The 16,368-nt window shown below is 34.5% G+C and overlaps 1 protein-coding gene, 1 long non-coding RNA gene and 1 pseudogene across 2 annotated transcripts in view; 1 reads left to right on the top strand and 2 right to left on the bottom strand.

Annotated features, from left to right (window-relative positions):
- The first annotated feature begins 627 nt into the window (after window positions 1-627).
- LOC138331910 (uncharacterized) lies at window positions 628-3,289 on the top strand. Its single transcript, XM_069279771.1, has 3 exons — window positions 628-1,009; window positions 1,889-1,957; window positions 2,713-3,289. The coding sequence occupies exons 1-3, from the start codon at window positions 658-660 to the stop codon at window positions 3,195-3,197; spliced, it is 906 nt and encodes a 301-aa protein (XP_069135872.1). The 5' UTR covers window positions 628-657; the 3' UTR covers window positions 3,198-3,289.
- Window positions 3,290-5,665: 2,376 nt separating this feature from the next.
- Window positions 5,666-10,221, bottom strand: LOC138330670 (uncharacterized; annotated as a pseudogene).
- Window positions 10,222-15,444: 5,223 nt separating this feature from the next.
- LOC138331912 (uncharacterized) overlaps window positions 15,445-16,368 on the bottom strand; it is a 33,079-nt gene continuing 32,155 nt past the window's right edge. Inside the window, exon 5 of the long non-coding RNA XR_011209748.1 lies at window positions 15,445-15,621. This is a non-coding gene — a long non-coding RNA (uncharacterized lncRNA). The remainder of the gene's footprint in view (window positions 15,622-16,368) is intronic.

Raw genomic sequence — 16,368 nt, 5'->3', positions numbered from 1 at the left:
GCTGGCACCGGATTCGTTATTCAAACTCAAAACAATTTATCGAAGTATTAAATTTTTTTGAGGTTGTGAAATTATGTTTCGATCTGTTTATTATGTCCTGAAATTCTTATTTATTAGTTAATTTTTGAATCCCGAATAAGGTGCTGGCACCGGATTCGTTATTGGAATCCCGAATACGGTGCTAACTTCACGTTGCCATAACGGAGCTGCATGGCAATATCAATACCGCCAAATTAACAAAAAAAAAAAAAAAAAAAAAAAAAAAAAACCAGAGGATTGTTGTTTAGGGAATGAATATCGAAGAATCGAATATAAATGATAGAAATTGGAGTCCTACACTCGGTATAAGTGTTGTAATAATACTGTACAGTCAAACAAATCAGTCTAACGATGTGTAATAAGTTGTACCTACTCACGCGGAGTACATATACCTATCAAACTTCACAAGAAGACGATCTTTTACAAATTAGACAATACGGTGCTTTGATTATGACATTATGCTTACCTGCTATTTGTTTATCTATTTTTTTATTTATATATTGCAACAAACATCCATTTATAATACTTTAAAACACTTTCTATAGTGACAATGATTGTGAGACAAAGTAACGAAAATACAGCTGTAGGCCATATCTCTATCTACAGGTCGTGACCTGTATGACGTTATGTCAAACAGCGATAACATTTACTCTCCAAAAGCCAAACAATCTGAAAAATGATAAAGAAAAGACTGTAGTCGTAATGAATGCTTTTAGAGTCAATTTGGCATTGTTTGTTTATTCCCTTATCTTAATGTATGTTATTGGCGATGTAAACCACGACAAGAGGATACTTCTGAGTGACCCCGCCTACGTCCAGCAACAGATGACCCACCTACAGAGTGAACTACAAACACTTCAGGCTACGGTACTGTCCCAAACTGCACAACTACAATCCCATGAGGACACGATACAGAAACAAAATGGCAAAATCTCTTCTTTGGAGCAACAACTCTCATTCTCTCATAATGGTTTGTATTTATGTTTTGTGTACAGTCAAAAGAAGGGGTCGATAATGGTAGTGTATCTTATTAGTTATGATAAATAACTTGAGTTCATCAAACATTCATGAAGCAACTTAAAGGATACGACGAAGATATTTCGTTTGCAAATAATGATTTTAATCATCAATTTTTTTTTCGAAACTCAATAGAACATGGCGGCATTAATAGAAGTCGAATACAATATATATATAATAATGTTGATTTATCATTATTGATCCAATATCAGTATTTAGACAATATGTTATGAAGGATTATAGAAACAAAACATTTAAGTCATTCTTAAATGATAAAGTCAAAAGGTGTTGATATACATGTATATATCCTGTATGATTTCTTATGATATAGAAAAATAAAAATTCCTGGCAAATTCGCTTTGCGTGTGAATAAGTTAAGTCTATTATAGGAATCCTAAAATGTCTTCCCGGCTGGTTGTTGACATTTCCAAGTAGCCTCGCTTTTCAAAGAGTTATTTTCAGATCTGGGTTAAATTTACACGGGGCTTTTCCAAAAAATCAACGGTTAGAACTGGACAACGTAAGCAGAATTTGACCGTCGTGTTGATATGTAAGGACTTTTAGAAGGCCAATGAACGCATTTAGGCTGATTTTCTTAGCCCAACTATTCACTTTTAATGGTTATGTTAGAAAATTAGTAATATTGACTGGATTCAGAACAAGATTTTTATGTCTGAAGCTGTTTAAAATAAATTAATGTGAAGATCATATCATACGATGCGTGCGCCCATTGCGATCGATAGCTAACCGAACTAGTCTGTTACCGAGTTTTCCATTTATATAATTGCCATGAAACTTCACCAACAACAAATGATTTTCTTTAACATTAAAGGAGGGGTCACGTTTGTCCGCTGGGGAAGGAACGACTGCCCAACCAACCTGACGGAACTCGTGTATTCTGGTATGACAATTGATCTAATTAGGGTGACTGTTTGATTCTGTTTGCTGTATCACCTCAGTTATGTTTTCTTTCGTCTGTGTATATTTCACAGTTACCTCCCTTGTGGAAATTATCGATTGTGACGTCATTATATTTGAGTTGTCGTTTTCTCTGAAAAGTATGACGTTAGGTTCACAAACACATGACTCACAAACACCTACCTGCAAGGGCAGATAACTGTATTATTGTATTCAGCATTATTCGAATAAAACGCTTGAATATCTGCTGAGTGTCAGTGGAAAAATTACAGAAGCCCCCGATTGCCATGCCACACACTTTTTTTTCGTTTTATCGAAATGGTTTTTTTTTTCGTTTTAACGAAATAACATTTCTATTAAACGAATTAACATATTCGATAAAACGAAAAAAAAACATTTCGATAAAGCGAATTAATATTCGATAAAATGAAATCACATTTCGATAAAACGAAACATTATTTCGATAAATCGAAATAAAATAAGTGTGTGACATGTCAGTCAGGGGACTCGTTAGCTTGCTATTATTTCGTTAAGCAAAATAATTCGATAAAACAAAACAGTAAACCGAAATATTATTTCGACATTTCGTTAAAAAGAAATAATATTTCGATAAAGCGAAATAGCATTTCGTTAATACGAAATATTATTTCGATAAGACGAAGCAAAATAAGTGTGTGGCATGTCAGTCAAGGGACTCCGTTAAAATATGTATGCTTTCATATAGTATTATCTTGGTAGGTTTTGCTGGTGGTTCCTGGTATGGCCATAAGGGTGCTGCAGCTAACCCTCTCTGTCTACCGACTGATCCAGAATGGTTAAACACAACCGTCGTACCGGACGACTATACAGGGAGGCTGTACGGGGCGGAGTATGAATCAAACGCTGGCCATACCTTGTTCGGTTCAAACTCACACGACGAAGAAGTGCCATGTGCGGTCTGTAGGCCTAAATCCTTTGCCTCCTCTGTGATGATACCGGCAAGAACGACCTGTTACAGCGGCTGGACGAAGGCGTACGGCGGATCATTGGCCTCCGGGTACTACGACTTCGCTGCCGCTAATCAATATGTGTGCATTGACGAACATGCACAGGCCCTCTTCGGAGGTGCCAATACCGACGACAACGGCTTGCTCTTTTTTGGAGTCAAAGCATTCTGTGGTTCATTGCGATGTCCTCCATACAAACAAGACACATACATAAGCTGTGTAGTTTGTATGAAATGACTTCAAGTGAAGGATAAAATAATCATACAAATCGCTTAGATTACAAAACATAAATGTCTAAACGTAAAACTCATAAAAATGGTGTAGTATGATTTGTTTTTGTTCTGTTAATTGATTCTAACATGTTCTTCAGATTACAATAACCATATTAACAACTCTTTTTTAAGATTGTCTTTGACCCTTTCAGTGCCGAATTAAGGTATACATTTCCAGCCAAAATAGTTCATATTGTATGTGTGAAAGTAAGATAGGGTGTGTGTAAGAAAGGCAAAAATGATGATTATGGTTGATGATATGATGATAAGGATGATGATTTTAATATGATGATGATGATAATGATAAAGTGTTGATAATGATAAAGTGTTGATAATGATGATGATTGATGATGATGATGATGATGATGATGATGATGATAAGATGATCATGATGATGATGACAATAATTAGATGTGGGTAATGAGGGTGATAATGATGATCATAATGATGATTGATGATGAATGACTCCTCTCATTATAAAATGCCTTGAAAAATACAGTAACAAAAAAAAACAAAAAAAAATTCTTCAGATTTTTAATCATTTACAATGCTGTGTGTTGCATTATACTGTACACGGGCATGCTATGATAGCTGATAGATCTCTCTACTGAAAGGTCAAAATTTTCTTATCACCAACTTCTATTCTAATATAGAAAGTTTATGCCATGGTTGAAACGGAGAAAAACATATCGCTCTTTAAAACATCATTTTAAAAGATGTGTATAAGTTTACAGGAATTTTACTGCCAGGACCATATACATGGTCCTGCGTCTGATAATTATGACCGTTTACAGGAATGACAAAACCAGAACTACATTCTTTTCATATATAATGGTTTTACTCAGTCGACTCATTCTATTTGCTCATAATAAAACATATATTACCCCTACCGCTATATTGTAAGGATAATAATACCCATTTTTCACTATGTTTGACAGATGCACGCTTCATACGGCAAGTTCTGATGACTATTTTTTCTAAATATTTACAGCTGAAAAGTAAAATGTTTCTTCTATATGAAAACCGTGCATGTAATGATAATAATTTAAAAGACTTACCATGAATAGTCAGTTCGATATGCCACAGATAAACCTTAAAAACAGAAAGTCCTCCACAAATACCAAAACCGGGAATAAATTATTATTTTATCATTTGTTCATGTGCTTTTTTGCAATGCAAATATTAACTTTAATTCGACTATCGCCGACTAAGGTTAGACAGAATCTGTTCTGTTAAAGCGAATAACCACTCTAATAGACCTGATATGATGCCAATTTGTTTTGTTAAGAACATCAGACAATGAGATATTCTTCGGGGATTGATGTGGCTATTTTTACGGTTCTTGTGCATGAGACAATACTTTTGTTCTCTGTCATGTATTTGTTTCGATACCTACGTTCAACTCGTTATTAACGCTCATATAAGTTGTATCTAGACGTTTGATAATTAAAGAGGAATGTATCAATTTCATTCTGAATTTAACATATCCTATGACCATGTATTCCAAACTCTCACAACAACACAGTTATAAAATGTTAATAGGTGTATATATTAAAATAATGCTGATCATGATATGTGTCGTTAAAATCTGGTTGTAAATGTAGCAAATATCACAATAATAATATAAACACGAAACCCGTGATTATGGTCACACTGAGAAAAAACGACGAATTTCATTAACGGCCTCTGTGATCATTGTTCACTACTTATTATTACTTTATATTTTGTCTTACCCGAGAGCATTCGGTCCATATGGTCGTGGTGATTATTAGAATCCTTCCCTATTTTGAGGGAGTGACAACGAAATTACACCGCATGACGTCATGACGTCAGGTAATTACCTTGAGGTTAGTGCGCACAATCTGTCGTACCCTAGAGGTGGACAAAAAGTTTTTAACGCATAAAACTGGTGACAAATCAGTAAATTGTGAGAGAAAAGATGTTCTGACATATTAACAAAAGCCCTGAACTTCTAGGTCGCGATTCGGAATCCCATGTGCAACAGTTGCCAGATACAGTACTGTCCGCTGATCGGTGTTTTTTCACCGGTTACTCCTAATTTCCTGCACCACAAACCTGACATTAATTTCTGTGTTTCAATGTTACAGTTATTGCAATATTTTCAATACAGACAAATCGATATAAACACTTATAGAAATATAACACGTACCTGTAGTGCCTACTTAGCAAGAGTTTTGATTTTAAGTGCAGTAAACAATACAGTTAAGTCACCCCAAACATAGGTCTACAACTTCAATTCTTAATTTGACATAGCTATATAGATCTCAAATTGTATAAAAATAACTTCTTAGATATTGTCTTATGTAAACATACATATAAACTAAGAAGTAGTGCTTACAACCTTAAGAAAGTAAAGTGATGTCGATGATTTATAAAGCAGAACAAAATCTTTGTAGTATGGCACATATTAATCTAATATATATATATATATAATATATCAATAGAGTATATGTATTTTTTATTGTAAGTTGTGCTTTTAATATTTCGCTGATATAAAGTGGTATCACATTGCATTAGTTTCATTTCACCTCTAATACACATATAAAAAGACAAGCATATACAGACTATCAAATTAACTTTTGAACTTTATATAACTTCTACAAATATTAAGAATCCAATCCACATATCTATATCGATAATGCAACTCCTCAAACAATTGCATCCGCATCAACAAAAGCAGCAATTGCTTGATAATAGCAACTAGGATAGAATATGAATGACATCTGCATATATAAGGTGAATTATTTCATTTTGCAAGTCACTCTTCCTATGACTCTACGTCGCTGTGATCCACCATAACTGGTTCTGAACTGGCTGCATCCATCAAGAACTGTGACCTTATATTTCCTACATGAAATTCTTTGTCAGAATGTCCACCAAACCCCAGATACCATATTACTGAAGCAACATGTGCACATGATCCTACAGGTCTGGCATCAGTCCGACATTTGCAATACCATCTTTAAATTGAACATTCATCAAACATAATTCACAATTGGTGTGCTTTTGAACTCACATGCCTGCTCTATATTTTTGCACTGATAATGTTACTTTCCACTTGACATACAACTTGTGTTCCTTTGTGTATCATTGAGCCAGTTTTATTTGATAAACACCAAGCGTTAGATTACGCAGATCCTCTTCTGACAACACTGGAAAAAGAATGGACGCACTACTATCGATTTTGGTCCATAGGCTCCTTTTAGGTGCAAGCCCTTCTTCTTCAATCTTCACCTGTAAGTTGTTTTTCTGTTTGGACAGAAACAACATTTTTGCCCCTAACAACTCATCCTGTTGTGTATCACCCGTGCTAAGCTCTAACCTATACTTATTGCAAATGGCACATACGATCAGAAACATATCGCCAATGTAGGGTATCTGTGAGTTCGGTAGTATTCTGTCTAAGTACTTCAATGTTTTCAGACGGCCATTCACAGACTCCATCACCCATCTGAAATTGTACAAAATATCGTGCCTTAGTTTTATCAAACTCCAGAATTCAGTGAAATAAATTCAAAGTCCATAGTATGAACATAATTTCTACTAAGGCTGAAATTACAAAGTTGAAATGTGAGCAATATATTTTTGAATGTTGTTGTTCCTGATAACACAAATAAGCAACCTAATGTAATAATGAGTTTTAGTCATCAAATTGATTAAATAAGTTTCCTTTGCTACTCGTTATGTGTTAAATGGTATTTGGAAAGCGACTAAATACTACCATTGAGGCAAGTATTAATAACTGCAAACACAAATTACCTAATTTTGTTCACAAGACGGGAAGTATTGCTCTCTGCTGTAGTGTGTTGTCTTTTATTGGAAAATATTGGTATCTCTGTTTATATTCCGAGTTCTTGTAACAGCTCTACAGAATCTCGAAATCCCCTGTCAACTATAACCACATCATTATCTGTAAGCCAATCATTTATTTCTTCACAGTTTCTTCTAATAATGTGATTAAGGCTGCCGGCATCATTATTTGTGCTGTTCGCAAAGTACGGTCCTAAAACACTTACAATGTATCCTGAAGCTGTAACAAACATCATAGGTTTTACCAGTGGCTTGTTCTTGTGCATACTATAACATCTACGTTGGAATAAGCATTGACCGCTCTTCTGGATGTATATATATGTTCCATCGATAACTAGAATAGTTGACGGCATAAGTCCTCCAAATAAGGTCTTTGTACTTTGTACTTTGTGCCGCGTGGTACTACAACTAAATGGGATGGAGAGTCTTGACAAACAACACACTTAGTGTGACTTCCACCTGTTGAGGGTATTGGCAACGTTATGTTTCTTGGAAAAGTCAATCTGCTTTTCTTCGCGGAAAAAGTACTCTGATCAGTTGATTGTTTGGAAATTGTCGAAGAAGGAATGTTTGATAGTCGATGTCTATGATGTTGTTGACGGTACCTACCACAAATCACGTCGCCATCTTGTGTTTGGATTAGAAATGTTTTCAAGAAGTACTTCTTCAATGACTTATCTCCGTTGACAGGCCACCGCTCTGTTGGTTTTGTTCGTTTAGAACAAACCACACAAGGGTATGCCATTGGTCCAATTCTGAAATAGATGCAAAGTAAAAATATTATAGACTTCAGAAAGACGTAAGCGACATTTGATTTATATAATTTTACTTAATTGATTAATTATGCTATTTTGATACAACAAAGCGATTAAACATTTTACAATAATTATGTAATATAAACGGAACATGTGTAATACGAGAAACAAACACTTTATAGAAAATAAACAGGATTGTAAATAAATTAACAACGTGGTCACTGGTCAGTCAGCAACAGAATAATCAATGGGAAGGGATCAATCGTATCACAAAAAAAATCACGTTATTCACTATAGTATAAGCAAAGTAATCTAAAACTCTGTTTAGACACATCGATAAGCATATTTGATAATATTAGCTTTCATCATATGTGATAAAATGTCTGATAAAAGAAAGCAAGTTGAAAACCATCTTGATTTAATTAAGATAATCGCAAGATTTGTAATGTATACAAAGCTTACAAGTTGATTGTAAATAACTGTGATATTATTTTTTCATAATTAAGGTATTTCCCCACACATGGCTGTGGTGGCCGAAGGGTTAAAATGTTAGAAATGTAGGCGGGCACTCCAACATTTCTAATATGACCCTAGCTATAGATAGAACTAATCAATTACTTTATATATACATGTATTATTCCTAGAATCCTGCTATTAAAGTGGGCTCCTTTTAACAATGTGTACGTTTAATTAACGGAAATAAAATGACAAAATAATTTCGGAAGGTGATAATGCTATTTCATATTTTGGAAAATAAATGAATACTGAAAAAAAGTAATTCCTCTGGCGAGATTCGTACCTTTACATATCCTTACATTAGTATAACAGTCTCCTAACCAGTTGAGCTACGCCGCCAACCAACATTTGTACTGAAAGTTAGCTCAGCCGTACATGTATAATGTGTTTTTATTCGCTTGCAATAAACTGTATCAAAACGATAATTTGGTTACGTTCCATAAATAGTAAGTTTGTTTAACTTGATTAGCAATTCATTTAATATCTAGCATATTTTAGGCGTACGAAGTATTGATTTTTGGTTAGAACGAATGTTCTTGTTGATGCTTATTCAATGACATCAGAAATCTCTCTGACGACTTCTGGCTATTTTTAGAACATATTTTTCCCAATTTTAACAGCACACGATAAAAATATCAACAAACAAATGAAGAAAAATGTTCCTTTTGTTATTTTTATTACAAGAAAATTAAGTTATAATATTGTAGTATACGACGATTTCACGAGGAAATTGTTGCAAAATCTGAGTTGTTTTTCGTCTGTCAAAAGCAGCTGTTCATAACAGGCTCCTACGACGGCTCAACGTGTGAAACACAGCGTTAATATTAAAAAAAATTGTGAGTACTTTTGTGTACTTACCTTCCTTGTGAAGTTATCTGACTACATTTCGTCTTTGCTGATAGCAGGAATTAGATCTATCTAGTCGATACGTGTAAACATACGATGTGAACCCGGAAATGATAGGCTACATCGCATCGATCTTATTTATTTAATCTAGAGACGCGGAAAAAGGGGGACAATTTATGATTTATTTTCATAGCAAAGAGCCGATTACGCTTTGCTGATTATATATTTTTTCATCATATATGTCAATATATGTCAATAATTTACCGATCCGCAGTCGATCCGCCCAAGATGTAACTTTATGTTATGTCGACGTTTCTTAGGTCTGAAAAAGCTTCATTTTCTCACCTTTAGTTAATGCCTCCGCAAGGATGTACCAAAAATATTTTTGGATATAGTATACATTGTAGGCCACAGGGACCTGGCACGATTTTTTCTAACTAACAATATACATATATATAATATAGTATCAAGGGTATGAACTCAGAGGTCGAGAAAAACGGACCCATTTTTTAATAGAAAATTTGTATTAAATGTGTATTAAGACGAAATCATAAATTGATATTTTTGGGCCATTAAGCCTCATTATTGCCAATGCTCCTTTCTTGCAGAATGTTAAACTAATTAAACCAAATTAATGCCAATGCTCCTTTCTTGCAGAATGTTAAACTAATTAAACCAAACTAAATCTGCTGCTCCTAATTTGTCGCTATTGTTCGTTTCGCTATATTGTAAGATAAAGTTGTAATTGATATTCTTTCCCTTCCCATTACCCTATAACCACTCTTCCGTAACGGCGTGTAGTTTTCGTGTTTTAGTAAATTATCATTACTTATTTATCATTAATATATACTTTCGAATATGTGTTGCGGCACCTTCTCTACATCTCTCAACATCGAAAATAAAACAAAAAAGCCCTTTCGTTTATGCACCTTAATACCACACGTTACATAAGATGACCATTTAATGCATCAAGCCCTATCCGAACACCCAGTTACCAATCCAAACATACTTGCGACTTACATCCTCATCCTCCAAAAGCATTTCAATGACGAAGTGATGGTTATGAAACAAATATAAAGAATCAATCATAAGAATTGAGAGGTTTCAATGGTTCCGAAAAGTTTTTTGTAGTGTTGCAAAACACACAGCGATGAAAATGTTACATTGCATGCGTGTCATGTAATTTTGTAAAATTATGGCAACTAGTACTATATATGGAATGACCTACAAATTTTCACTACGAAAGAAGTTTAATGTCACAAAGTTTTTAACATGAACTTTAAAAATTCTTTTTCGCTAAATTCTGAAAAATACTTATACTTGGTCAGTTTCACGATGTTTATTTTTAGTTTGTTAGCTTTTTGATACCATCCCAGGATGGTAGTATTATAATTGGTCGCTATGCCTGCAATGTTGTTGGGATTTCACATGGCTATAAATAGCTGTTCACTTTGATTGGCTAGCCAAAACGATTTACGCGTGTTGATTGGTTACTTGATGTTGAATATTCCATGTGTGTAAGGGGTTCTAGTGGGGAAATTATTGCAAACAAATTATCATTTGATTAACCCAGAGAAGCCCGAATGTTATTTTCTAGTTGTTGGACATTATTCTCAGAAATCACACAAGGCGGCGCTACACGTACTATATAGAATATAAGTTCGCAATCGGATCCCCTCGGAGAAATTCGGTGATTTATTTATTCGGTTTTATTTACATTGTCGGGAGCGCGTGGAGCATCTATATATAGCCTAACTAGTACTGTTAACTAGATGATCATGACCTATTTGTAAAAACTGTCCGTACATTAGAGATGCTGCAACAAAGTTAGGCTTTACTTAAAGGATATTTGTGGAACTTTATGCGCTACAGTAAAGTACAGTTTTAACCAAAATTTCATGCTTGTTTCTATGCGTATGTAACGTTATTACACCAACTTATCAAAGTACATATATCAGTACAGTGTAGGCTATATTAAACGGTAAACTTGTTAGCATTAGGTAAAGGCCCCGCACCTTCTGAGCAACTTTATCAAAATAAACAAAACGTTAATTTTCATAACGAAGGTCGTATTATGTTTCCCGACGTCTTCATAATTACAACGCGTTAGTTGACTATTTCTGCGGCAGACGGCAAAACTTCAAATTGTTTGGTGTTGTTACCTCATCTTTGGCCATATTGTGCTATAGATTATGTAAAAAATAAACGTCATTTTTTGTTTCGGAAAGGCAGTCTAGTGGCCCTTTCATAAAGGTGAATATCTCTTACATTGAATGCATTTAAATTATCATTCTTCAAAAATGAATTGTCATAAGAACTATGGCAGCTAACTGTGAACAGAACAATGCGTCAAGCTTTCCTGTCATTGCTTCCTAATAAATAATGCTGTATGGTAGCCTTCTTAGCTTTTTGGGAAGCTAATACTTGTTAAAACTTTTAGATATATTTACCTGTTGAGTGTTTCATTTCGTCACGGTTTCCGGTAAATTTTGGCGGCGTATTTGAACAGAATTATACGTGTGTTGTGTTTTGGCCTTGGATTTTACCACTAATAGTTAATGAAACATTATAATCGAAAGGTTTATGAATTGAACATTGATTATAGTTGTCAGAACAATACAGTTACATGAGGATATTCCCCGAAAAACATATTTTCATCAGTCTCAGAGTTCCCGATGTGGATCACATCGGGATTGCAACACTATCGACAACAGGGTGGAATTCATACCCTGCCGGGAACGGAGTGGAGGCAGGGTATGATTACTCGTTCTAATTCCTTCAGTCTTTGCATATCACATAGAGTTATCTCCCTTGCGGAAAGGTATCGATTCTGACACATTACTTTGTAAATGAAACTGTTTTCCTCTGAAAAAAATGATGTTTAGCTCGCAAACAAATGAGGCCATGGTCATTACCTAACCACAAGGGCGGATAACGATGTAATATGGAGATTCAGAATCAGGCTCAATCGTCTCATTTCGATCTGTCAGCACCGTTGCAGCTATATGAAACGCAACATATGCTGCTCTCGATACCGCTTATATTCTAAACAATGATAATCACCAGTCAAAAACAATAAAAGTAGTGACGTCAATTATTATAACGCTAAAAGTGGTGCCACCTGGGTGAACTATGATTCTAAAGTATCGTCAGAAGGTATTATCTGTATCGTTATCGACCGACTAATCATTTACGATTTATATCCATGTAAATAAGGTTTTTCTTGTGAAAATATCTATTAATGAAGCTATATATATGTAAAGTATACTTTATAAATCCCCATAAATGACAAGAGGGATCATTAATATTTTGTAAATCAATCTGTCTGATCTTACTAACCGCCTAATGGATTTATCTGATTAGTGATAGCTGGGTAAGCGAGAATAAGTCCTGATCTTTAAGCCTCGTTATCTTTAATGGTAAGTAGAGATGTATGTTCTGATTAAGAACAAGATTACCCAATCGATTATGGTGTAAAAGCACTTTTCATCAGCTCGGGTATTCTCCTACCATTCCTTTAAATTTATATCTCTATTCCGCCTGAGCTATTTCTTGTAATCTATATGGTTATATTTCCCTGGGCCCCTTGCTCAAAGGATGATTAGCTTAATTATATGATTAGTGAAATTTCATTTCTCATTTGCTGCAAAATGTGTGATTCTATATTCACCTAATCAGCAAGCAGATAAATAATGAATCTCGTAAATATCTTATAAAATTTTGTATTACCAGAAACTATTTTATCCTGATTTGAATATTGTCGTTCCACTATAAGACTAATCACCTTTTGAACAACTAAGCTCAGGTATTAACATTAAAAGGGTGTCTTGTCGAATCGAATGTTATTACAAAAGACTTTAGAGGTCAGACAAAATGTGTGAAATGCAGGATTCATCACTTTGACTTTCTATATAACGCAGACTAACAAGTTGAAAACAGAAAATGGACATTTACAATAGCTTTGCAAACTAGTCGTTATCATTGAATTATCATGAGTATAAGACTACCGTTCGGGAAGATGACTTCCAGGCGTCAATCATGGAACAGTCTTAAGTCCATAACAGCCTTGGTCTTTAGATTTAGCCAATCAAAGATGACGTTACAAAACTTACCGTCATTAATGTTTGGCTAAGTCTAAACATAAGTCTAAGATCTTTTCGTGATTGTGGAGCCATGGCGCACTAACCCTGGCCACATATGTCATTATACCATTTATTTAATTATATATTTGTCATTTAAAGTTTGTATAAATGCTTTCTTTCACTATTTCGATACTGGTGGAATGATATTTGTACCATCAAAATTAAAATTCATCTTTCATAATTTAAACAGCTTACTGTTACATACATGTACATGTATTGTATGTAATTCTATTTTTTTTTCTTAGCGTGAAAATTACTTTCACGATATTTGCAGTTAAGGTAATTTTTATCTTCACGAATAAGTATTTACTGTGATAATATTGAAATATATCTAAATTAAAATGTTAATTTCGTGAAAATTGATGCCCGTGAAGTTAATCTGAAACTGAATCGCGACATTTAAAAACAGCGAAAAATAGTTATTCACAGTACCTGGTGCAATGTTGTCAAGTGAGCGATGTAAAGGGGATGAAAGATATAATATCATGAGGAATTTTAACTTAATGTTAGTAGATGTTCAAAAATTTATTTATTCATTTATTAATATTTTTCATATTTTTCATATTTTTGTAATTTAACTATTTTTTTCATTTTACAAAATATACTGAATTTTGGGTACCAACAAATGAGAAAAAGTAAATGTCGATTTGACTTAAATTTTGTATCGTGATTTCATGTTTTAGTGTCTGTCAGTAAAACAAATTCTTAAGACGAATCCATGTTAAGATCTACATGTATCATAGATTAATAACTGGGACACCAAAGCAAAAAATATGTACAGTGCTTATTGATTATACGTAAATGTGTTCGTCTTGTCACATTGAAAGTATCGTGGAATTAAAGCAGATGTCATGTATTCAGAAAACCATCTGATAAAGAAAATGTATACAACAATATAAACCGTTAGGATCAAACGAACTGAACTAATTAATTTCCGTAGAGATGGAATTTCAAGGAATATTGTATGATTCGCTTTTCACCACTGTCTATCGTTGATGTAAGTAAAATGCAGCGAGTAGTTTATGAAGTTAAGACGAATTGCACTTTTTTGAAGATATTCTTTTGTATGGTCAAGACATACGTATCAATTACGTCTCAGACAAGACAAGACTAATCGATAGTCTATGTGATGTTTTCATGTTTCCATGGTACAAGATCACGTGATGGATTGGTAAGGACGCGGAGAGGTATATAAGGATTCATACAAAACCTGAAATTGCCACTGTTTGAAAATGGAAGCGACTGAAATGTTATCTGATCATGTAAATATCACTACTCCCTCACCGAATAATTTGGAGGTAAACGAGACAAAGTCTACCGTTCCATTGGGTAGAGGATCCGATTATTACGTCATCGGTGCGTCCTTGATGGATATTTTGCTCAAGGTTATTACCTGTGGAATCATGCCTCCTATGTGTATCTTTGGCATTATAGCCAATATTCTAGCTTTGATTATTTTGATACGTCACAAGCCAACCCGATCCACCACTATTTTGCTCATAGCTATCGCGTTTGCCGACCTTGCGTTCATTGTATCAACCATTGTCAATGTTTCAACCTTGATTATCCGGGCCTTCTATCCAGAAAAATCAAAGGACATATCTGTTACCCTTCTCATCCCCTTCTCAGTGTACCTTAGTCCACTACCGGGAAGAATTTCTAACTGGCTCGTTACGTTAATTTCCCTGGAACGTCTGGTTGCAGTGACAATTCCACTCAAAGTCAAGCAAATCTGCACAAAGAAACTTATGCTTACCTTAGTGATAGCTATTCCTGTGGCTATTGGCATTCTCACCGGTCCAAAGCTTTGGCTTTACGAAGTTAAGGATGTAACTCTTCCCGACGGAAATGTGACAAAGATCATTGCTCTTGGTGCTATTGGACGACAGAAGCAGCTGTTTGAGGTGTATTACGTTGTTTCTGAAATCGTTCTAAGATTTGTGCCTATGGGGCTGTGCATCATTTGCAACACTATCATAATTGCCGTTACCTGCATTCAAGCAAAATGGAGAAAGAAAAAACAAAAGTATACTTTTGGAAAACAATCACAAAGGGACCAAATACAAATAACAAAAACACTTCTTACTATAACATGTATTTTCGTTATCTGTTTATTGCCGTCCACTGTGTCTCGCTTAATGATTCTATTTGACCCGAACAGCTCCCACGTGAACTACAGCTCGAACATCCACACTCTTTTGACGCTAATTGGTCTTATCACTGAAACTTTTAACTCCTCTATCAACTTTGTCATCTACATCACTATGAGCCAAGCGTATCGACGTCAACTCTATCAACTCTGTGGAAGAAAAACATTTCAGGGTGATAAAACTCTTTCCGGTTCCGGTACCACATTTTCCACTAACGATTCTACAGGAGACAGCAACAGGACAGAGATTTCGGTTACAGATGACAGTGGCGATCGTCATATGTAATGTCAGGCATCTGAACTGGATTTTCTTGTTGTGAAGGTGAAATTGTCTCATAAAACTACCAAAGTTTGTCTGACTGTGGTGTAAAATGTCTCAGGAGAATTATATGTGGATTGCAAAGTAAGTATAGTACATTGTGCCATTTGTTTAGGTTTATGAAATGTGTAAATAAAACAATGTGTATATCAATAAGTTTCAGCAATTCGTATTCTGAAAATAATAAGTATTAGGCTAACACCTTAAAACCTTGATTATGAGGATATGGATATATACAAAGTATTTAATACAAATTAAATCTATAAATAATAGAGGACAAAAACAACAATTTGTTACGGTGTCTTGAACATTTCTTTATAGACTGTCTTTGTATTTGAGTCATGTTCATTAAACATCTTTTCGGTTCTTATTAAGAATTTATTCGTCGTTCATATCTGAATTTATTTTGAGTCTAAGAACTTTGGAGATACGAGTATTTAAAAAATAATATGCTAATATTTGAAGTAAGTAGACATTTGATATTCATGACTTTCAGAAATTTAATGATTCTTTCAACGGTCATTGTGGAAGAAGGATTTTGTCCTTCCTTGAAATATAAAAATCTGTTTTCTCCCTTC

This window comes from Argopecten irradians, chromosome 9 (genome assembly GCF_041381155.1).
Source record: "Argopecten irradians isolate NY chromosome 9, Ai_NY, whole genome shotgun sequence".
NCBI classification, from domain to species: Eukaryota; Metazoa; Mollusca; class Bivalvia; order Pectinida; family Pectinidae; genus Argopecten; species Argopecten irradians.
Note: the sequence above shows the minus strand (reverse complement) of the source record. Positions and strands in the feature narration are given on the sequence as shown.

Coding starts and splice junctions, on each gene's coding strand:
- LOC138331910 (XM_069279771.1), top strand. CDS start 658: ATGACGTTATGTCAAACAGCGATAACATTTACTCTCCAAAAGCCAAAC. Junction 1,010..1,888: donor ACTCTCATTCTCTCATAATG/GTTTGTATTTAT, acceptor TTAACATTAAAG/GAGGGGTCACGTTTGTCCGC. Junction 1,958..2,712: donor GACGGAACTCGTGTATTCTG/GTATGACAATTG, acceptor TTATCTTGGTAG/GTTTTGCTGGTGGTTCCTGG.